This window comes from Hyaena hyaena, unplaced genomic scaffold (assembly GCF_003009895.1).
Source record: "Hyaena hyaena isolate Hyena2069 unplaced genomic scaffold, ASM300989v1 scaffold_1475, whole genome shotgun sequence".
NCBI classification, from domain to species: Eukaryota; Metazoa; Chordata; class Mammalia; order Carnivora; family Hyaenidae; genus Hyaena; species Hyaena hyaena.
This window is the reverse complement of record NW_024082108.1, coordinates 51618-75305: the sequence shown is the minus strand read 5'-3', so window position 1 is coordinate 75305 and position 23688 is coordinate 51618. Positions and strand designations below refer to the sequence as shown.

At 44.7% G+C, this 23688-nt stretch overlaps 1 protein-coding gene and 1 long non-coding RNA gene across 2 annotated transcripts in view; one reads left to right on the top strand and one right to left on the bottom strand.

Moving 5' to 3' along the window:
- LOC120225680 (solute carrier organic anion transporter family member 3A1-like) overlaps positions 1-23688 on the bottom strand; it is an 83516-nt gene that overhangs the window by 9505 nt on the left and 50323 nt on the right. Inside the window, exons 8-9 of the mRNA XM_039223869.1 lie at positions 23449-23624; positions 19205-19269 (exon numbers count right to left, since the gene is read on the bottom strand). Of these exons, the coding sequence (XP_039079800.1) occupies positions 19205-19269; positions 23449-23624 (241 nt within the window). The remainder of the gene's footprint in view (positions 1-19204; positions 19270-23448; positions 23625-23688) is intronic.
- Positions 357-16603, top strand: LOC120225679. Its single transcript, XR_005526855.1, has 6 exons — positions 357-1034; positions 1546-1633; positions 2415-2553; positions 3548-3676; positions 15703-15770; positions 16502-16603. It is a non-coding gene; the product is annotated as an uncharacterized LOC120225679 (long non-coding RNA).

The following is a 23688-nucleotide window of genomic DNA, read 5'->3' as shown; positions in this document are numbered from 1 at the left end:
TGCAAAGACTGGAGTCCGAATCCCAGCTCTGCCCCAACCTGCGCAAGGTCTTTAAGCTGCCTGTGCCTTAGTTTTCTCATCTGCAAAATGGGGATAAGAGCACTTCTGCTCAGACTGCTGTGAAGACGGACTAAGTGGACCCATGAAAAGCATTGAGAACGGTGCCCGGCACAGAGCAAACACAAAATAAATGGCATTTGCTACTATCATCCGCTGAGAAAGGAGCAGAGAATTTTCCCCGAATGGACCATTCTTTGTGTCAGAGAAGTACAACTTCATAGAGGGAAGTGCAAGGAGGTATTGTGCTCTCTGTATTATGTTCCTGGGTGGGGTTTCTAAGGCTGCGTTTGAGTGGAGGGAGCTGGGACCAGAAAGGAACAGAAGTTGAACATGAGTGCACTTAACCTTTGTATGTGTAGGTGTGTGTGTATACACACATGCATACATGTACACGTGTTATGTACACAAGCATGTATAATATGCACACATACATATATAGGTGTGTATCATTTAAGATGGAAAGCATCTGCATGCATGCTAACAATTTCCCTTCCCCTAGATATTAACCACTGCATTGAATCCTTTTCATTCTGAGCTGGGAACCAGTGTTAAAATTAAAACCCTCACACTAGAGTATTTCAGGCGCTTTCAACCAGTGATCAAAAATGGCAGAGGAGATAAAAAACTATTCTCCTTAGTTCAGTTCTGTGTCTCTGTCCCTTGTCCAAGCTCAAAGGTTATCAGTCCTGGCTGCACATTAGAATCATCCAAGGTGCTCCCTCCTAGAACAATGAAGTTAGAATGTCTGGTGTGTGGCCCAGTCATCAGCATTGTGAAGTCATCCCCTGTGATTCTGGCCTGTGGGGGGGGGGGGGGCTGGGGGGAACTGATTCATCTGTGCGATGGGAAATGAATGAATGGCTCATTAATACAGATTAATTGCCTCAGAAAAAAAGTATCCCCAAGGCCAGAATGTGGTGCCAATCATGCAGGGAGAGACCTCAGAAGCAGAAAGTGGAGATCACGTTGCTGGGGTATCCTGCTATCTGGAGTGTTCTTTCCAGGGTCAGCCCTGGGGGTGTCAGAGCTTCACTCTTTATTAAGGAAGGTCCCTCTGAGAATTTGCTGAGATTTAGATCCTTAGTCCAGAAAATGACTTCTACCCACAAAAACCACACCCATATTTCAGGTGGTTCATGAGTCCCTGATGGCCATTCACAATCACCGGAATTAAAACACCTGTATCACATACGCTGCAGACCCTCCTTTCTGAGGGCGGCCGGTGAGGGGAAAGGCTTACTGAGGGAAACCATGCTTCCTGATTCAATGTCAGGCCTGGGATGGGCGTGCGGGGCCTGCACTGTCCCATCAGGTGCTAATGAGGTTGGACAGAGCTCTGGCCTCCCCAAGCCCAGGTGCCTCAGCACTTCCCCGCTCGGTCCCTTGTTAGCCCAGAAATTCCAGGGTAGTAGTTTTAGTCGAAACCTCATTAAACTGCCCAAGTGGCTTGATTCAGTAAATCAACAACCTGATTCCTCTTTGCAGCTTCTAGGTTTGTTTGGTCTCCGAATGGAAACTCCTATAATTCCAGCATCGTCTGCCTTAAAGGGTCTGAGGCCTTCCTCACCAACTAGTGAGTGCTCTCCCAGCCCCCTCCCCCAACCCCGAAACAAAAGCCCTCTTTCAAGTAACAGAAAATGAGCCCAAGGGACTAACTGCCCAGCCAACCACTTAAGAGAAACTAAGTCACACTCCACATCATTTAGGTAAAGAAATGGAGATTGGGAGCTCCTTTAAATTGATAGATGGGGAAAATGGGACACATCTGGCTGTTCTATGGCCCCATTGCATCACTTGCATCCATTCACTTATTTCTCTGGGTTTTATGAGGTTGCAAGAGCCCCCAAATGTTCCTCCCTCTTCTTCCTTCTGACTTTCTTGAGGTCACTTTGTCCTACCCCACCTGTCAGGGCGCAGTGGGGAGTGGCTTATGAGGGCTCTGTCAACAGCTCTGCCGTGGGAAGGGACAGACAGCCCAGGGGCTCTGTGCTCCCCGTACAGAGGGACCGGAAGAGTCGCAGCCAAATCCACATTGGGCAATCGTGGTCATATTTTAAGCACATCAGAGGACATTTACAATATAAAGGAGCCATTCTTTAATACTTGCTTGGACCAAAATATCCCTCAAAAATGCCAAGATGTGACTCCTTCATGAATCTGTAGCTGTGTGACAGTTTCTAAAATATTGTGTTATCTTTAAAGTAGGGCATACTTCTTTGTGCTAATGGTGTCAGTTTTATCTTGCCTACTGTCAGGCTCCATTACCAGATGACACAGCCTGGAAGGACTCGGAAAAAGCCTTCAAAGAGAAATTAGAAAGCTAAGTGCCTAGAGAAGCTTTTCATATTTTGCAGAGCCTCTGTGATGGAGAAGAACAGAACCTGGAACTTGCATCGAAAGCCTTGGGATTGGGGCAAGTTGCTGGATCGCTCGGTGCCTCAGCTTCTTGATCTTTAAAATGGAGCGAATACTGCCCCTCCGGCCAGGGTCAAGGTGAGCTCTGTCACAAATGAGGTGTTCTGCACAAATCTGGTCTTTCCATAGAGCCAGAGTTCGTGTTAACTTATTCATGTTATATGGAGGACTGGGGGGCTAGTTTAGACTAAACTCTGGATTTAATACTTTAAGCATAACTTTTATGAGGTTCCCTTTATATTTCTGAATAGAAAAACAGATTGGCTTTTCCACCAAATTCATCTTTATATTGACTTAAAATTCCCAAAGGGGAGCTCTGGCTATCAGGTGTGCAGAGAATACCAGAGAGGAAGAACTGGTTGGATATCTTTTATTAAAGGTCCTTCTAGAACTCACCTGATGGCTAGTACTCCCATGCAGCCACCCAATATTCTGTTTATCACTCAGGTGGACCAAATAAAAGCTCGGCCTGTCCCTGCAAGATATTGCCTCCCCAGACACCAATGGGGGCTCTCACAGGAGTACTGTAATAGTGGTGCAAGTTAATGATGGGAAACTGCTCTCACATAGATTAGAGAGGGCAGAAGGGGGAGCCATAGAGCAAGAAGAAGTGTCAATAACAAACCCCAAGAGGGAAAGATGTAGGTTGCATCTCCTAGGAGAAATCAACTACCCCAGCAACTCAGCCAGTAAGAAACTGTCATCACCCTGCACTCTTGCTTTTCTCCAGTGAACTTTCATTCAGAACAGTCCCTTCTGACTTCCTCCTTCATTAAGTAACCTTCCGCTCCTTTATGATAGGACTTGTCTATGGTTTTGGTGTACCCTCATGCCCTGAGTTGCAATTCTGCTTCCAAATAAACCCAGGTTTTGCTGGTAAAACAATGAGGTTTTAGAGAGGGGAGAGATGGGCAGAGGGAGAGAGAGAATCTGAAGCAGGTTCCATGCTCAGTGCAGAGCCCATGTGGGCCTTGATCCCACGACCCTGTGATCATGAGCCAAAGCCAAAATCAAGTCAGATGCTCAACTGACTGAGCCATTTAGGTGCGTCAATGGGCTTTTTATTTTGAAGGTTACCATTGTTTGGTGATAGGAGGTGAGGTCCAGAGAAGAGCCGCAACAGCTCGGGAGCTGGTGAGCAAACAGGTGCTGTGCCCAGAGTCGAGTGAACTGCCTTCCTGCTGACCTCGGAGTTTTGAAGGTCAGTTTTCCTCTTGGATTCCAAACTCCGCTCTGTGTTTTGAGATCCCCGGACTTTATTTGCAATCTAAGGCTTTGTTCTGAGAATACTCATTTGGCCTTTGGTAAAGTATCCCAATTCCTTTTGGAACCAGGTCATTCTGGTGAAACTGTGGAGTTAGAATTTTTTTCTCTAGAGAACAAACCTCTAAGAAATGGGGTCCCAGTTATCAAACTGCTTTAGAGAGTGCCCTCCCCCCCGTCTGGGACCCCAGCTGGTTTTATATTTCAAAACCTGTGGTCCCTTTTCATGTGCATTTCTAACTAAATGGACCACCTTAATGAAAAGTAATTTGGACCTTCGGTGGGGAACTTTCCTTCTTCCTAAATTTACTCTTCTCAAAACTGAATTGGACAGACCTGGCTCTAAAACTGTCAACGGAATGGGATGCCTGTATTGATTGGTAATTTGAAGCTTCTAGATGGCATCAGGAATCTAGAATATATGCTAGCTGAGTCAAACAAACAAAGAAAAAAGGGCTGCTGAGACCACTTTTCCCCTTCTCTGTCCACTTTGTCTCACAGCCTCAGCCTCTGGGCTTGGATCCCATCTCTGGTGCCATCTTCCCTTTACTCCCTGCCCGGCTTCCTCACGTCCCTATGGTCCCTCAGGCTAATCCTTTCACGGAACCTGCCTTTTTCCTCTGAAGGAACTGTCCCCTCCTCTCCTGGACCTATTAAAATCTGCCTGAGGATCCAAACAAACTCCACATTGCTTCTGTTCCCTGGAACACGGCCAAATTGTGAGCCATAGTTAATGACTTTCCTAACGTGGCTGAGGACTTCTGTAAGGTTTGCTGAAGAATTTAACATAGTTATTCAAATTGACCAACCTGGTTTCTCAGATTTCTATTAGTACACATGCTTGTTGGTGAGGGCCAGGCCAAACACTGGATGAAATTAGCCCACTGGGAACATCCTGAAGGAGAGTTAGTGAAACAGACCCCTCACTTTGGGCAGGATGCTAAGAACACTCTACCAACAGATGGTGGTAGCTTTTACTAAGCCTCTTGATTGGAACAAAATTCAGGCTTGCACGCAAAAGCCTGGTGAACCTGTTCGTGAATATTACAATCTTATCTTTAAAGAAAATTCTGGTCTTCCTTTAGATATGGAATCTCCCCAGGTAGCATTAAACTCAATTTATTATTTTTTCAAAAAAAATTTTTTAATGTTTATTTTAGAAAGAGACAGCGTTAATGGAAAGGGGGGCAGAGAGAGAGGGTGATAAGAATCCCAAGCAGGCTCCAAGCTGTCAGCACAGAGCCCGACGCAGGGCTCGAACCCACAAACTGTGAGATCATGACTCGAGCCAAAGTCAGATGCTTAACCGACTGAGCCACCCAGGTGCCCCTAACCTCGATTTATTAATGGGCTGAACACGGATATTTATTTTTGTTAAAAGGACCACATGGAGTGGGAAACCGCGTAACTGGGCAGGCCAGCTCACTTATACTCTAGATGAGTCCTCTAAAACAAAAAGAGTGCTTAAGTTCTCAATTTTCAGTGCTGGCAAATGAATGCCTCTAGAGACAACCAACCCTCCCCTAATATCTGCTATTACTGCAAAGGGCCAGGACCGTGGAAAAAGACTGTGACAAAGTTAAGCACTGCAGGCCCCTGCAGCCTTTATAACGTCCTCTTAATTCCCCAGTGTCGGGGCTCCTAGGAACTGCAGATCAGCTCAGAGAAACCACTCTCCTGATTGGCTGTCAATAAGGACAAAGAAATTCATCCTCAGAACTGCACTTCGGTTGCTCAAGCCCGCAATCCACGGCAGCTGCCATCTCGGGTCCTAAACCAGTTCAGATAGTGGGGGGGCCTTCATAAACCTCAGCAGTTTCCCATCTCTGAGTCTACCCCCTCTTGTTTAGGTCCATTGAGGGCTACTCACCCTTTTCTCATTTATTTTTTTGGGCTGAGATTTTTAGAAAAATATCATGCCAGAATTTCTTTCTCCCAAAGGACCTGACAGTGGTAATCAAAGTAGCCAAGCTTGTGAATTAACATGACCCTTTGACACCTATTATTTGCTCCGTCTCTGACAGCACTAGAGCTGAGTCTGGGGACACCAATCCTTTGTTCCCTAATGCATCAGTTACCATCCTTTTTAGGGGGAGATCTTTAACTGATATTGCCAGAATCCACAGTACACCTCTAAACAAGATTCAAATAGATCCCTCAAAACCTCCCATGAAATAATCAATACTCTATAAACAAAGAAGTCCTTCAAGGCATCAAACCCATAATAGATGATTACAGGGTCCAAGGCCTTCTTAGCCTCTGTAATATTCCCGTTTTACTTGTGAAAAAACTCAGTGGCTGAAGATGGCAGTTTGTCCATGACCTCTAGGCAATAAATGTTATTATTCCTCAGTACTCTATTCTTTCCAACCTTTGAATGCTACTGACATCTATTCCTACTAAAAGCAAATCCTCACTGTAGTTAATAATATGCAGTGCATTTTTCAGTATTCTAGTTGAGAAGGATCTTTTTGGTTATAGTTGGAAAGTAATGCCCCAGGGTTACACAGAGAGCCCTTCTTACTTTTCACAAACCTTACAAGTTGACTTGGATGATGTTTGTTCCACCACAGAGATGATTTCCTTCTCTGCTCCCTTTCTCAAACTTCTTTACAGAAAATAGCATTTACCTGCTTAAAACTTTTGGCCTTAAAGGGACATAAAGTCTCCAAAGAGAGGGGTACCTGGGGGGCTCAGTTGTTTAAGCGTCCGACTTCAGCTCAGGTCATGATCTTGCAGTCTGAGTTCAAACCCCACATCGGGCTCTGTGCTGACAGCTCGGAGCCTGAAGCCTGCTTTGGATTCTGTGTCTCCCTCTCTCTCTGCCTCTCCCCAACTCGCACTCTGTCTCTCTCTCTCAAAAATCAACAGTAGACAAAAGTTTTTTTTAAAAAGTCTCCAAATAGAAATTGCAGTTTTGAAATAAGGACTACATTTGGAATCCAGGTAGTTTTCATGGCATCTAGAAACTCCCAAAACTTAAAACTAAGCACCAATTAATGACGTTTCTTTGGGACTGCCCGGCTATTGTTGAAATTAGATTCCAAACTTCTCTCTTACGGCTGACTGAACCTCTATATGCCTTACTTAAAAAAAAAAAAAAAAAAAAAAAAAGACAAACTTGACCCAATTCTTTGGAAAGATCAGGAAGACACAGCTTTTGAGATTTTAAAGCAAAGTGGAATAAAGGCTCCCAGTTCTCAGATGTCCTAATTATCAACTTCCCCTTTCCCTGTTTATATGTGAGAGGGGAGGGGATGCCTTCAAGTCCCCACCGGAACATGGGACCATCATCAGCAACATGACCGTGTAGCACAGGGATAACCCTCTCCTCAGAGTCATTGCTGCCATTGCCTTTTAGTTGAGGCCACGGGACCCGCTCTAAGCATCCTGTGCCCCGGGCAGCGGAAGCCTGAGTCTTAAATTCCCCCTCACACTCACTACTTTGCAGCCTGTCACCTCACCTCCTAGGACATCCTCCTCCAGCTTTCTCGCTTCAATGACCTTTCCCCAGCTGTTCTCTGAGCCTTCGTCCCAGACCAGACCTCTCACAGTTGCTTAATACTGACGGATCCCCGTCGGATTCCTTGTAACAATGTATAGGAAATTCCTCTAAGCAATGCAGATTTTTCATGGTTTACTGATGGTGCTTATTTAAAGGATGAAAATGGTAAATGTGATGGGTATATAATACCACTGCAGCTTCTTTTGAAGTCACTTTGGCGGTCCCTTTTACCTTTGGCTCCTTTGGCCCAACTTTCATACTTGTACCTCAGCCAAGGGTAAAACCTCAAATAATAATGAAACTGATAATCCAGTTAGCCTTTGGCATAGCTCACAATTTGGGAATATTATTAAGGTTCCAGGGCATTCCAGAACCGACTCCCTAGAGGCCAAAGGAAACCACCTTGCTAATATTTCCACCAAAAATGCGGCTCTTAGAGAAACCAATAGCCAAACCCCCGTCTTGGTCCAAAGGGATGTTCTCCCACACAATCATTTGGAAAAACTGACCAGAGATGCTCAGCAATTGGCCCCTGAAAATGAAAAGCAGGACTAGCAATCTAATAATTGTTGGTTCAACAAAAAGAGAGAGAACTCTGGTTTGGACCAACTAACACTCCACCCCTACCAGAAATTCTAAAATTCCCACCACTTACGATTGCACATGTATTAAACCATTGGTCTACTAACAAAATGACAGCAGTTATGAACCAATACTGGTGAGGAAATACATTTTTTAAAATTTTGAGAGAGAGAGAATGCATGCACATGTGGGGGAGGGGCAGAGAGAGAATCCTAAACAGGGTCCACACTGTCCGCACAGAGCCCGTTGCAGGGCTTGATCTGATGAACTGCGAGATCATAACCTGAGCCAAAATCAAGAGTCAGATGTTTAACTGACTGAGCCACCCAGGCACCCTGAGGAAATATTAAGGCCAAAAATGTGCCCACCTGCCTCATCCCACCCTCATCCCACAACGCAAAATGCAGAGAAACCTGTTTGCAATGCCCTAAGACTCTTTAAATTACCCAATAGGCCAAGCACGTTTTGGCAGGTAAATTTCAGTTTCCTCCATCTCTTGGATAGTTTTAGTCATGGTTTGTAGGTTTTCTCCCTGGACTGAAGCTTTCTCTTGCAGACAGACCACTGTTTTTTTTTCTGTGGCTAAAACTCTGTTGGAAGAAAATATTCCTACCTGGGGGCTGAACTTCACAGTGATCAGGGAATCCGTTTTACCGGTCAGGTGCTTTGACAAGTCTGTGCTGTTTGGCCAGTTTTACAACACTTCCACTGTGCATCCTGCCCTCGGTCCTTGGGTACTGAGGGACCGAATGTATTAATGGTGCTAATGGACGTTCAACTGGCAGAATTTGAAGAGACCCTCCAGTACCTTGGCTGAGAGCACTGCTCTTGGTCCTTCTAAATCTCAGATCCACCCTTGTTGGGATGGTCACAGCATGTCCAAAGTGCTGCACTCCAGCCGGTCTTCAGGGTTAATACCTTCCTTACTTGCTGACCTAAGGCCCTTGGTCTGCAGCAGAATTAATTTACTCTGAGCTCTGCAGACCACTAGCCTGGAGCACAGAAGGACCAGAACTCTGCCAGGCCACAGAAGCCAGCACGTCTGTTTGAAGCCTTCTCGGTTTTCTGATTAGCCTAGCAATATTTTTAGGAAAAAAAAAAATATATATATATATATAGTCATGCAGATGATTTCCTCTGGTGGGACGCAGTACCCTTGCACGTCACAAACATGTACCAGAGCCCCAGGCATTTGTAGCTGGCATCATCGAGTCTGTACACGACGGGATTTGGCAGGCCACTGCACTCCCTTTGCGGATTACCCTACACCCCGATAACCCCCCCAGGCCAGGTAGAAACCTTGGAGTTGGCTTTTGGACAAGGGCCTGCCTTCTCCCCAGGTGGCCAGCTTCTTGAATACAGCATATATTCGTTTCCAATCAAAACCTCATCTCTTGAGTACTGGCATCTTCAGGGACCGGAAGCCTGACTTGGGTTTGGTAGCACTTTGACCCACCGTTGATAAAAGGCATGCTTCCATACAGTAGAAGCCTAATTGATTCTATAAAAACAGCCATGCTTCAGTCTTCTCACCATGTAGTACCGGGAGACAAAGACCTTGAGCCTCACACCTTGCAACCTTGACCTTTTTCCGGAGGTGTCTTTTCCAACAGAGAAGATTCTGTTCAGCCTTGCCAGTCAGGCACTGCCTGCCAACCCTGTGCTGCCAAACACCAGAGAACAGACTCCTGGATCCATTCATAAAACCCTCTAACGAGAGCACCAAAGCCCGCCTGGACCTGCACACCACCTGATGACCTGAAAGTCCAGATTTCCCAGCCCCGGAGCAGATGACATCTATAACATCTCTGGACTAGACCTGTTAGAAGGTTTGGGGTTCACAGAAGTCTTTTTCATCTGGACATTAACAGACTCCTCTGAAGTCTCCCCCCAAATTCACTGCTTCTGAATTTTCGACTTAACTGTATTATTAGTAATATACCTAAGTTCTAGCAGTTCTGAGGTAACAGTGCTGTTTTCAACATCTTTGAAGTTTTGCTGTTTTGCAAAAAGTTCGCCAGCTATTGCTTCATGTTTATACCTGCACTGTATCTTCCCAAATACACCCAGTTAATTCCTCCAGGACATTCCTGCAGTATCCACTATTCTGTTCCCATGGGATTCCCAGGAGGCACATGAGACTCTGGGGTTTGTTTCCATACAAGGGACTTTCCTTCCCTACGTGGGAATAAGTACCAAGAAATATTTCTAGTTGGCTACTGTCGGATCTAGAATCTTGTTTTAAAACCCTCACATAATTGGGAATGGTCATGTTACTTTGGATTCTGTACTTACTGCCTGTCAAACCTTTGTAAAAATGCCATACCCAATAAGGACATGATCCCTAGCACCTACCATCTTGATACATATGGACTATAGATGCAAGTACCTGAGATGTCTCCATTACCTGTCCTTGTGATTCGAATGCATCTCAGCAGGTTTCCCATCTGTACATTTTCCATGGACAAGTGATGGGACATCCAGAAAAGACTCTTCCTGGCACTGAGGGACAAAAATGCCACTGAATTGTGAAAAACGAATTCTTGCTCAGTAATGGGTTTGGATACGGATCTTGATCAAAAGGGGGGACATGTGAAAATTAATAAAGGGACACCGATTGGGGGAAGATAATATGGGGAAGCCATCCTACTCTGTCAATTACAGCAAGAACTGTTAATTATAGGCCCCAGCAGAACCTGTAATCATCAATTACAGGTCCCAGGAAGGAATGAAGTACATTGCGTCTCCTACAAGAAATTGACGATCTCAGCAACTCAGCCACTGAGGAAGCATCACCACTCTGCACTCATGCTTTCGTTTAAAACAACCCCTAACAACTTCCTCCTCTTTCTCTATAAAATAATGTTCCTTGGGGCACCTGGGTGGCTTAGTCGGTTAAGCGTCTGGCTTTCGCTTAGGTCATGATCTCGCGGTTCGTGGGTTCGGGTCCCGCGTCGGGCTCTTGTGCTGACTGCCAGCTCAGAGCCTGGAGCCTATTTCGGAGTCTGTATCTTTCTCTCTCTCTGACCCTTCCCTGCTCACGCTGTCTCTCTCTCTCTCCTAGAAATAAATAAAAATATTAAAAAAAAATAATGTTCCTCTCCTTTGTTTACAATGGGACCAGTCTGTGGTGTTGCAATGGCTTGCATATCCCAAATTGCAATTCTTTTTTATTCCTGAATAAACCCATTTTTGCTGGTAAATAACTTTTATTTTTAGGGTTAACACAATAACTACTGTCTATTAACTTCCCCCTCTCCCTGGCACTGTGTGGGGGCACTCTAAATGTATTATGAGCCCCCATCCGTAACCCTATAACGCCCCCTATCTTATGGACAGAGAAACTGAAGCTGGGAGAGATTAATTATTTGTCCCAGGATTGACATTTCAAAACCCCAAACCCAATAATCTCCTTCTTACTAATTCAAAGTTTGTTGACTTGAAGAGAAGGTTTTAGGGCTTCTTATCAGGGATTTCCAGGGCTACGGAAAACATCTTATTTACCCTCCTGCTAAGCTCCTGGGAATAAATGGCTTGCTGAAGGCTGGTTTTGAAGCTTTCAGAGGTGAAACACACAGGGGTTCTGATCTTTGCAAAGTGTGGAGGGGGAAACCCACATACAAAGAGGTTCTGATCTTTGCAAAGTGCCTTCTCCAGGGTTAATAATGCATCGAGAAGACTGGGAGACAGTTTTGTAAGCAAACTCAGTATTTTGGAGAACAGCTCAGGCAGTACTGGCAGATACTTGTCAGGGGAAAGAGCGGACAGTTGCTTTTTTCAGAGAGAGAGCTCACGTCTGAAGGTTGCTCAGTGGTGGGGAGGAAATAAGAGCTTTGGGAGTGGAAATAGCGGACTCTGGCTTCCAACTTGGGAACTTGCTACCCTGGGAAGCCACTTCACTGAATCTCAGTTGCATTGTTTATTAAAATGGGCACATTTTCTGTATTTCTCAATACTTCCTGTATTGAGTTTTTATACGGATTGAATGTGATGGCATTTGTGAAAGCCCCATGTGTAGTGGGCTCTTAACATATCTGGTTCTGTTCCTGTTCTCTGGACACCTGGAGACGTGCCCTCTTTTACATCGCCATCTCCAGAGAAAGAGTTGCAAAATACTCTTCAAACCAAGACTCCGAGGATAACCCCAACTGGCAAGAATCCCTCATGTCATAAGAATAAGTGTTTTGGAGGATCATCAGCTGCTTCCAGGAGGGAGGCCAAGTAGAGAAGGTGAAGGGCCTATTCCTGCTCAGAGCATCTTCATTCCGTTACGCCCTCACTTACCTAAGGAACGAGGAGGGCGGGTGATGATGGAATAGTATTCTAGAAATTGTGTTTTAGAAGGACACTCTCCTCCCTGGAGGCTGCAATAGCATCCTCTCTCTTTTTTTCTTCCCTTCTCCCTATGTCTCCTGAGGAGAAACTCACCGATGGAGTAGGCATGACTACTGCCCCATCACGGGGACATCGGGAAGCCACAGTAGGTTGCGGACGGTACCCAGAGTCTCCATGCTCTTATGTGTGACTACAGAGAATATTAAAAGGATTAAATTCTTACTTCCTATTATACTCTGGCCCAAACTGCAGCCACATATATTTACATACTTCAATGCAAAAACTGCGGTGCTGTTCAAGGAAAGGGTTTCTGTTTTCCTGAAATCCGTTAATGGAGATTAAATCCCCTGGTTTTGTATTTCGGCTGTTTACTTCAGTTCCGCCGGCTGAAAGAGCTGGGCCTATTTATATTCTTTGGTGTAAACTTTAAAGGTGAACTTAAAGGCTTTTGTAAGAAAAATAAAGTCACGTACCTTTTTGGGACAAAATGGAAGCTGAAAATTACTCTGCCATTTACATTTCAAAACATATCCATTCCTCTCCAGCTTACTTGCCAAGACTTGAAGTCACCGTGCAATCCCGCTTCAGCCTGATGGAATTATAGTCCTGTCGAGCACAAGCTACGGAGGGGGTTGGCAAAAAATAGATCCTCTCTGCTTCAGCAATGCCAAGAAAGAGCCTGGACTTTGGGCACTGGCCAGCATTTTGCTCATGGGCACTTGACATTCACTTTTACTGGATCGGAGAAGTTGGGTAGTGCTACTCTGCTCTCATTTCATCCCTGGAATCCAACTTAGTCACTAAGGCTCAAAGAGCTTAAATACCCTACTCAAGCCCACAGGCCAGTAATGGCAAGGCTGGACTCCAATCCAGCTGTGTCTGACTGTAGAGGGGTCCACGGTGACTTTGTGAGGACACCTGAGCGCAGAGAGGGAAGCAGATCTTGGGTGATGGCGGCACTGCAGGATGTCGGACCCATCGCTGCTTAAACAATGTTTGCTGAATAAGCAAATGGAGGCATAGATGAGAAGGAGGGGTCTTCCATGCCTTCTACCCACGGTATTCCATCCCGATCATCTCACGGCTGCGTGCATGGCTCCTTGTCCAGGGCTCCTGCCACACTGTGCTGATTTCTTCCAAAGCACTCATGTAATGGGTTCATTTCTCCCGCTTGCCCATAGAACTTCTTTATATTCACGACTTCATGGGAGGAGCTCGGCAAATGTTTGATGAGCTTCCCATATGTGCTACTCCTGCAGTACTTCATCAATCACCCAAGACCCAGGGACATTCTGCTTAGGAATGACACCTGGGTCCAGAGGGGGCACCTTGAGGTTCTCCACGCTTTTGCTTAGCAGGTGCTCTGAAAACTAAGAGCAGACATTTGTGGGAGGAGACGCTGTGGTGGCCAGCCCAGCCCCAGCAACACCCTTGAGACACTTGACAGATTGCATCTCCCGCTCTATGAAAGGCTTTTCCATACGCCCCGTCACTGGGGCTGAAATCCTCTGTTGCCCCTTGCACTTCTGTTCATTTTCTTTTGCTTTCATACAGTCAGTTGTGGGGTGAGGGGTTTCAATAGATGTTACATCCACCGTACGGTTCCGTTTGTCCTTGCCTTTTAATCCCACTGTTCTACTCTGCTTAGCTGCTTCTCCCTTCGATGCTTTGATTGGTTGTGTTACACCTTACAGAACCTCCATGCACCTTGCTGCCAGGCGGATCTCCCTAACTCAGAACTCTCCATGTATATCCACTCTTGTCTCAACTGTATTTGCTCCACACTGGCAACTACTTAGCCAAGTAAAATCTCCTTTTCCCTTGAAATTCAAGGTCCAGACCCCTTTTAGCCCTATATATTCTTCATACCTGCTTCATTCTTCTACTGGGGCCCCATGAGGGCAGAGTGCTGCCTTCTGTGTATTTTACATTCTTTGCAGCATCTTGAACAATGTCTTGGAGGTAGCAGGATCTAAGTGAGTATTTGTTTCCATTAATTTAACTTGGCGTAACATCCACAACACACAGCAGACCCCAGGGGCAAGATTCTGGATCAGGCCTTCAGGCAGATGGTTTGCCAACACCCAGAGAGAAAAGCAGTGATCAGGGCATTTGCAAAGGGATGGATTTGACTGCATCAGGAATTCTGCTCGGAGTAGACCATTCAGTTTCCTCTGAATTTACTGACCCAGCTCAGTGTCCTTCTCAATTTCTGCCACTGTCCTGGGTGCCTTGGGCTTCTCCATAGACATCAGTGAAGTTCTACATCCTGGGCTTTTTCCGGTTTTCCTTATCCAGCTGACGTACCATAGGGCATTTAAACCCACTCTGGTCATCCTTAATTTCTTTGCCGCACACTCTTTCCACCACACCTGCTGTTGATACTACCAACCACATTCCCACTTTGACTCCAAGGCTGCTGGGGAAGTTCACTGAGCCACACTGACCCCTGCTCTATCAAATCCTTTCCATTGGCATTTAAAGCAACACAAAAAAATAATCTCACATCACTTCTGGGTCCTACCCTCTCTCCTTATACTCTTCGCAACTAAGTACAGGAAAACCTTGGATTGAGAGTAACCTGTTCTGCAAGTGTTCCATAAGATGAGGAAAAATTTCTAATACATTTTTACTTGAAAAATGAATGATGTCTTCCGACAGGAGTAGTTCGTGATGCTGAACATCACATGATCACAGATGAGCCAGTGGTTCTCTCTCTACCTCTCTCTGCAGGATTGTGGGTGATAGTCTCTCATGCTCAGATGCTCGGTCTCAGGCTGCGGTGTTTGGTGGCAGAAATCAGCAATTTTTTTCAAAACGTTGGAAGGTGCCCACAACTGGAACTAGTGTATTTTTTTTTTGTCACTTCCAACCAACTATGGACAGTCCTTTGCTTTTCCATACAAGAGTAAACCTAGGAATGCTTTGGTTCATTCTAGGTCGGGCTGCCTGCAGATATAGACCCTTTCCTCTGCTGCCTATTGCAAGTGACATCCAATAGTCTATGACAAGAGTTTATTAATACTGTACTATAGTCAACATCTGTTAGGGACAGTGAAAGTCGCCTTACACAATAACCCTCCTCTCTCGTCTCCCTCACACCAGCCACGAAGGTTTTCAAAGGTAAGTGCGGGTTCATTTCTTTTTCTTTGTTTTGTATTTTCTTTATTATTTTGTATTATATTACAATATTTTAATCATCTTTATATGGATATTTTTGGGTTGTGGAATGAGTCACCTGGGTTTCCATTATTTCTTACGGGGAAGATCGCTTTGATATACAATTGCTTTGGATGACAAGCATGTTTCTGCAATGCATTATGCTTGCAAACCAGGGTTTTACTGTATCTGGAAAGACTGGTCTCATGCTGCCCCATGTTCTCACGCTCTGCCTCACTGAGGGTGGTACATCAGAGACTGTCCAATACAAAAGCCACTAGCCACATGTGGCTACGTTAAATTTTTCAGTAATTAAAATTTATAGAACCCAAGTGCTCAATAGCCACATATGATGCAAATATAAAGCATTTCCATTATTTCAGAAAGTTCTACAGACAGCGCTGGCCTGTGCTACTCCCAAAGCACTCTTCCTCGTGGTCTTCCTGTTTCAGTAAGTAATGTCTCCATTTATCATGTGATCTAAGCCTTTTTAAGGAGCTGTCACTGTGATATCTTCCCTCTTACATACTCTGGCGAGTACACTTTCATTCAGAGACCAGGCCTTGAAGGTTCTTCTTCTACCCTCTCCTCCCCAGGCCAGGCCATCAGTTATTCTGACCAGCAGCTTATAGATCAATCCCTACATTCTCATTGTCCGCACAGCTTTCCTCAAATGCACAACAATCTGGTGACTTCCTAAAGACCATCAGTGACTTCATTTACCTTAGAGATGAAGGTCAAAGCTACTGACAAGGCAGCAACCCTTCCAGGTCATGTCCCATCTTTGGCCAGCCCCTGCTTGCCTTGCACACTCTAGCCACACTGGGCTTCCCGTGGCCCCAAATGTGGTGCTTCCACCCGGGCTTGGACTTCTGTAAGTCCTTCCATATAAAACACTCTCTCCTCACTCATCTATATAACTCTTGCTCAGTCCTCATGTCTAAGGTACACATCACAGTTTCAGACCCACACCCCTACCCCCATCCCAAGGCCAGGTGAGGTGGCTCTTCCATGTGTCCCAAACTGCACCTGTCCTGATGCCATCACCAAACTGTGATGCTCTACTGAATTCTCATTACTCATAAGGGCCAAACTCAAAGGCCGACAATGTCACGGAATCTGATTGCTTGGTTGACCCCTCGTTAACATTAATTGGTGGAATCCTATTGGGTGCTGCTGCAGGAAATGGAATCAGGCCAACTGCAAAGACTTCTTTGAGAAGCTGCTTTCAAGTAAAAGATGAAGCTGTCATATCCTGCGAGAGCAGAGTTCTCTGGACTGTGATTTGTGACCCATAAGTGGGCAACAAAATCAAGAGACTGTGTCATGACCAACTTCGTAAAAGTCACAGGATAGAAAAGAATACACACATATATTAAGGATATTTGTTGTGTGAAATTTTTGTTTCAGCTGTATTAATGCATATGTATGTGTGTACTGGGCCATAATATAAAACTTCTCTTGCTGGAGATCAGTCACAGAAGCTGAAAAATACCACTGTAGATAATGCCTGGTTGATTATCCCTGGGGTTAGACATACAAATAGTGGAAGTGCTTGAGGGCAACATACAATGATCCTAACAGTGTCACATTATACGAGCTCTATAATTTTCCATTCTGTCTTCAAGTATCCTCTAATTTTCATTATTAACATTTCGGAAATATTTTACAAGCGTTTTTTTTCCTTTTGTGCTATCAAATTATTCTGAAGGGTCACTGTTTTTTTACCTGCTATATTGAGTCTTTAGCATCTGCTTAGAGGTGCAGATTTCCCTAGAGAAACCCCACAGATGGGGGATCCCCACCTTCCCCGGCCACCTCACAAGACAACTGCTAGGAAGAGGGCTACACCCCCTTACCTGGGTATGGTCAATGGAGATCTGAGCCCACCGAGTGTGCTCCATAAACGTTTCTTAAATGAATGTGTATGCAAAATGGTTTCACCATTTACAGAAATAAGGGTCCCCAACTTGCTACCTGATGTTACATATTCATGTTACCTATTTATCTGCCCAAGTCAGGGTGACAGGGCTGAGGTGTTACCATGCATGTTACGATCCTTACCTTCCCGAGGATAAGGAAAAAAAAAAATCAACCTAACGATTACCCTGTGGTTATGGAATTCTACAAGTCACTACAAGCTGCGGGAAGGCCTAAATATTTTAGTTTGAATTCCTACTGAACTTGTCTTAATTGGGTATCTTCATACCTAGAGAATTTCTGTTTCCCACAAAATCAAAGTAAGATAAAAATGCCACTCAAGTCTCCCAGTGTGTACCTACATACATGGATTGAGAACTGTCATGAGGATTCTGAGACCTTGTCCTGGGTACAGGAGGACCGACCATGGCGACTGATTAGAAATATTTGGCTACAGGCGGAGAAGGGAAGTGAGGAGGTGACAGGCCCTGTACTTACCATTTTCCAGGAAGGACCTTATGAATGGCTCCTTCATATTCTTCCATATGCCAATTATACAGGAATTCACCTCGTCATAAAAGTAATAGGCACATATGGGGCACCTGGGTGGCTCAGTTGGTTAAGCGTCCGACTTCAGCTCAGGTCATGATCTCACGGCTCTGTGCTGACAGGTCAGAGCCTGGATCCTGCTTCGGAGTCTGTGCCTCCCTCTCTTTCTCTGCCCCTCCCCCCCCCCCACACTCTGTCTCCCTCTCTCTCAAAAATAAACATTAAAAAAATTTAAGTAATAGGTACATATATATTCAAAATTTTAAAACTTCCAGAATATATGATTTATAACGTCTTTATTCAAAGACAATAACTTAGCATATTCGTGTTTAGCTTTCCAATATTTTTCCATGTTTTTTCTTTAAAAACACTTTAGTATATTATAGACCTTGTCCCCTTCCAAATGTCATGTGCCCTTTCCAAGTCTATAAATACTTTTCAGAATGTTAAAAGGGAACATAAATCTTACTGGGATTCTAGATCATAATGGATGTAACTAATTCCTGGCTGTTGGACATTTGGGTAATGGCCAATTTTTCACAAACATTTCCATATACATTTCTCAGTCTTTGTGCTCATCCACAGTTACATATTCAAATGAGGAGTTTAATTTTTACACTGAAAATATAGGCCATGGTTCTCTCCTTTCACACATTTATTTACCATTTAATGCCCATAAGGAAGACCACCATTATTGAAGGAAAAGAAAGTGACTGTCTTGATCTTGGCCTTGACAAAGGGATGTTCATAAAGCAACAGAAGTCTAAAGGGAGACGGGTCGCAGCTGGGTTCCCTGGTTAGCCTTTTCTGTGTGGCCCCAGGACCCAGGGAGAACCATGGAATATCCCCATCCTCTGTTTTCTCAACTTAAAAATATCAGGCTTAGACTGCATTCTTTTTATCCACACCAAACCCTGGAACACAGCCTCTATAGCGTGAAGGTCACATTTGCCCCATCCTGGAAACCCAAGGTAAATAAACTCAATCAGTTTAGAAAAATTTAAAGGGCACAAAGTTTCCATTTGTGAGGCACTGTCGGAACGCTTCTCTGTCCCAGCCGGCAGCCCATAAATGAAGCATTTCACAAGCTGCTCGGGTTTGCTTAATGAGGGAGCCACGTTACACCATCAAATGTTTTTCCCTTTGGGGCCATCACTTTTCCTCCTTATGCCGGTGAGAATCCAGTGTGGCCCAAAGACAGAGCTTATATAAATGAAAACTCTGCAGAATCCAGAGAGTGCACAGGTCTAAATGCTAAGCAAAATTTATAGACTTAAGATTTCTCATTTATTACTAATTATACCTCATAGAAGGAAAAAAAGACAAGCTCAAGAAGTGGGACAAATTCGTGGATATTTACTCACCTGGTCATAAGCATCCAATTCATTATTGAGGGAATAAGGAGAGCATACATACCCAACAAACGAAGGAGGAGGAACAGGACTCCCAGGGCGTAAGACTTGAGTTCAGGGCTGACTGTCCTACGTGCAAAGAGATGAAAAGGAAAAAAGAAAAAGATTCTTATCAGTCCTCTTTAATTAGCAGACCCCCAGAGTCATCCATTGATGTCCCTCAGAGCCATTCTCTAGAAATTAAGGGTTTTTTCTTTCCCCCCTTTTTTTTTTTTAATACTAAGTCTAATCTTGTCATTGGGAGGAACACATGCAAATATGGTTCCTAAAGTCTTCATTTAAAGGCATTTTGCTTTTGCCAGGACAAACATCAACAATCCTAAGTTGATAGAATACACATACTGGGGAGGGAGGAACTGGGAAGACCATTTTTCTTAACGCTTTTCAAACAGCCAGAGCCGTGAACACCCATGTCCTTCTCGGGTCATTTTGTGATATCAACCAGATGATCACGGTCTGTCACCCCAGACGGACCATTTGCAGAATAATCCATTTGGCTGTATCCAGTTTCAATACCCCTTGGTCATGGTTCTTTGTTCTGAATGGACTCACTCTCCTTGGCTTTGGTCTATCTAGAATAGTCCCTTAGAACAATCCTCTCGCACATTTTCTACAACACTCTCAGAGGGTAACATTTTCTAAGATAAGTGTGACAGTAGATGGGGTTTAGAAATGATGACCAAATCTAGACAGGGTGCCCTCACAGCTGATAACATCTTTTCCATAATGCCTCTTACTCTTGAAACCAGTCTTAACTCAATGCTTGTCCTCTTTGAGGCTAGGGACTGTAACTTGTTCATTGTGAGTACAGTGATGATGTGTTGAGTAACATTTAAGTGGGTGGATGGGTGGGCACGTCTCCCACTCATGACTCGGATCAGCCCTATCTCTTGGTGGGGTGGTGAGGGAACATGAAGGGAGAGGTATTTCACTGACTACATGCACATATGCTTCAGGTCATCCTGGACACCAGTGGCAGAGAAACTTCCCCTTATCTCATTCCTATCAAGAGTCCCTAGGGGAAATGGGGAAGTAAGCACATGACTATGACCCCTGAAAGGACCTAGTTAGGCCTAGAGCCAGTCCAGTGTGGCTGAGCCTTGGTAAACACCAGAAGCATTTCAATATGGCTGAAAGACCAGGAAGACCCATGCAATACAGGGAGGACATAGGCAGTCAATTCTGTAGGAAATAAATGTTAGAAACAAAGTTAACAATAGGATGTCTAAATCCACTAGGATATCTAGTACCCAGAACATATAACCCATCCATGGATTTAGTAGACTGATTGATTGATAGATAAATGATCTATCAGTCTATCTATCTATGTATTTATTTTAGCTAGAATTATATTCTTACATGACCCCACGGGTCATTCATCCAAATCTCCAATGCCATCCAGCCATTGAGCTACTACCTGGTTTGAGCCTCAGTGGGCATGTCATTGGCTTGTTGGTAGAATGGACCAAAAGACATCGTCAAACTGTAGTGAACATAGATGTAGGCTTTACAATCTTTGCCGTATTTCTAAGATTTTCAGTGAAAACTAAAAAGGTGTTATTCTTGGGGAAACACCCATTTCTTCTCAATTGTAAAGAGTGGGATACAGACAAGTAGGGTAAGACTTTTGTGGAGTGATGGGGAAACCACTCTGGCTGATTAAGGCAGATCCTGTAAAATGTCAATGATGAGATCGAGGTTTCTGGACAGAAACACAGCCAGCTCTCTTTAGAATGTGCATGTTACAAAATCCAAGTTCATCGGAGCTATTATCGGCTCCATGGTTCTGGTTTTTGCACATCCACTTGAAGGTATTGAATTGGAAGACAAATAAAAGCATATTCTCCTTTTCAAGAAAATGTGCTGGTGTAATGAGCTAGAATATTTGTTACTTGAAATTTGATTTCCTTTTAGCTATCATGTCATCAGGAATAAAATGAGCAAGGTACTAAGATCTTCCTTCATATCCTGTTGGGGAACTTGTTCTCACGGGGGAAATCTTCCTTCTCAGATGTACTTATGGAAAAATGGAGGGTTCAGGTCTGGATGTTATGGAAAGTTCCCGGCAAAGCCAGGGATGGGTTCTTAGGTCTACAACTTACTAGCTGACGACCTCGTGAATATAGCTTAACCACTCTCTGGCCCTCTACTGCCCCATCTATAAAAGGCAATGCCAATAAGGATGTAAACATGTGATTAAAACAGGAGCTCAGTGCTGGCTCTGAAGGGGGGTGGTGCAGTGGGTGTTAGCTTGTATCCTCACCTGTGGATGTTCTGAGCACTGCCGTTACACGGGTTACAGGGGGGCCATCGCTCTGGAATGGGTCAAGGGCCGGAATACACCTGGAATGTGGCTTAGACTGTGCCCTTGTGCCTGTGTAGAACATCTGTGATGGCCAAATGGACTGGGATAGTGACAGAATAAGGCACTACCCTGGCCGTCAATATAGGTACATACGTGTGATGTACATCGTGTACGGCTGAGGCCCAGCCTAGGTCACGTAGGCCATCTGTTGCTGATCTATTTAAAGAAATTGAATATTTCCCCGAAAATCCCCAAGGGCTGTTTATCAAGCTGAGATTGAGAAGTGATTAAGATATCAACTTTCTGTGTTCCGTCTGCCAGTCACAAACAGTGAGCTGGGTTTTACACAGAAGTCACGGGGAGAGGACAAAAGGGGGCCCGTCACAGCTAATGGTCGTGAAGGTCATTGTTCCTGCATCTTGGTGCCTTTTGTGGATGACTCACACAACACACCTTCAGAGGAATTTGTAATCATGAAAAGTAAGTTGTCCATAACACAGCCGTACCTAGGACCTGATGGGTCTTGTTCATATGCCTACTATATACAATCAACCTCCGTACAGAATTTCAATGCAATAGTTCACTTCATAAGTACTTTTCACATTCTTAAGAATTTTTCATTATTCCATTGAGCTATGGTACAGTACTATAATTTAATTCATTATCCCAATTCAGGTTTTTCTGCTATTATAGCTAACATTGTAATAAAAATCTGCCTGCACTAAGCTGTTTTCCTGGCAGAGAAGTATTTTCCTAAGTGTTAAGGGGTAGGGTTACCTCATAAAAAATCTGAACACTTTTATGACTCTTGATTCACAAGGCTATATTGCTTCTTTGAAAGGAGTGATAGGCTTTTCAATGCCACCAGCCATATGTGATTTTACCCAGCCCAGTTTTGCCACAGCCTTGCCAGCAATGGGTGATAATGTTTAAAATTGATTTTTCAAGTTTAGAAAGTATAAAATGGCAATTTGCTATTGTTGCCTTAATGCTTCTGCACATTAACAAGGCTTTGCTAATGACCCTCTAGATGACATACGCACTTTGGAGAAATGCTCTTCCTCAGGAATTCATAACAGAGATCAGGAAATGTGGTAGACATGGGGAGAAGGAGAGCGAAGCTGCAAACAGCAGCTGGGAATGTGCATTTGTACAGGTCACGTTCAAGCAGCTCATTCCAGCTCGCTGCTAGCCCCTAGGAGTGCCCTGGTCTGTTTAGATGGCTGCATTCCTGTAAGGAGGGTCTGTCTGTGTTTGGGGTCACTTCCTCTGGTTCAAGACAGACACAGGGTGGATGGAGCATTCCATTTCTAGTTTCCTCACCCAAATCTAGGTAACTTTGGAAATGTAGAAGTTACTCACAATAGGACTCTAAAGCTCACCACTGAGGCACCTCACCCACCCCCAGGGAAGGTCCTGAGAGACCAGATTATGGGTCGTTCCATATAAGAGCAGTCACTGTGGGCAATCACACATGGCCTCAGTGTGACCCACACCACTTTAAGGAGGCCGGTGGGATCAATGACATTGCTCCTGGGCCCGAATTCAGAAACAAATCTGAGTGAAAATGTGCCCATGGTCATGTGGCTCATCAGTGGATGAACAGGGGCTGGACTTGGAGACTTGGCTAGTGCAATGCCTTTTTCCTTTTACTCTAACACTCCTGCTCTCTGCAAAAATCAACATAGGACCACATTCAAAATCACCTGCAGGGTCTATTCTTGGTAGGATATGAAAGTATCATCTCCCTTGGGCGTGCTTTCTGGCCTCATGTGAGGTCCCTATCAAATGTAACTGATTCCTATCAACCTGGGGAAGCTGGCTTGTAAAACTCACACAACATCTGAAGTTCGGACCTCCCAGAGCATTGCAGCTAAGCAAGACATGGGGAGAGGGAGGGCGACAGGGGAGCCTGGCTATCTAGTCCCTGAGTCTAAGCTTACCTGATAAGGATGATGACCGAGGGTGTCTGCGCCATTGCCCCGATCATACTGCAGACACACATCACGCACAGGAAGGTGAGGAAGGCCTCTTGGCACCCAGGACTGGGACATTTTCCAGGAACCACGGTTGTGTTCTCGGCCGGGACAGTCGTGAGGCACGCACAGCCGGTGAGATTCTGAAACGGAAGTATTGAGTCCTTTGAACTGGGGGCATCTCCAGTTTCCAAAGCCATCCATCAG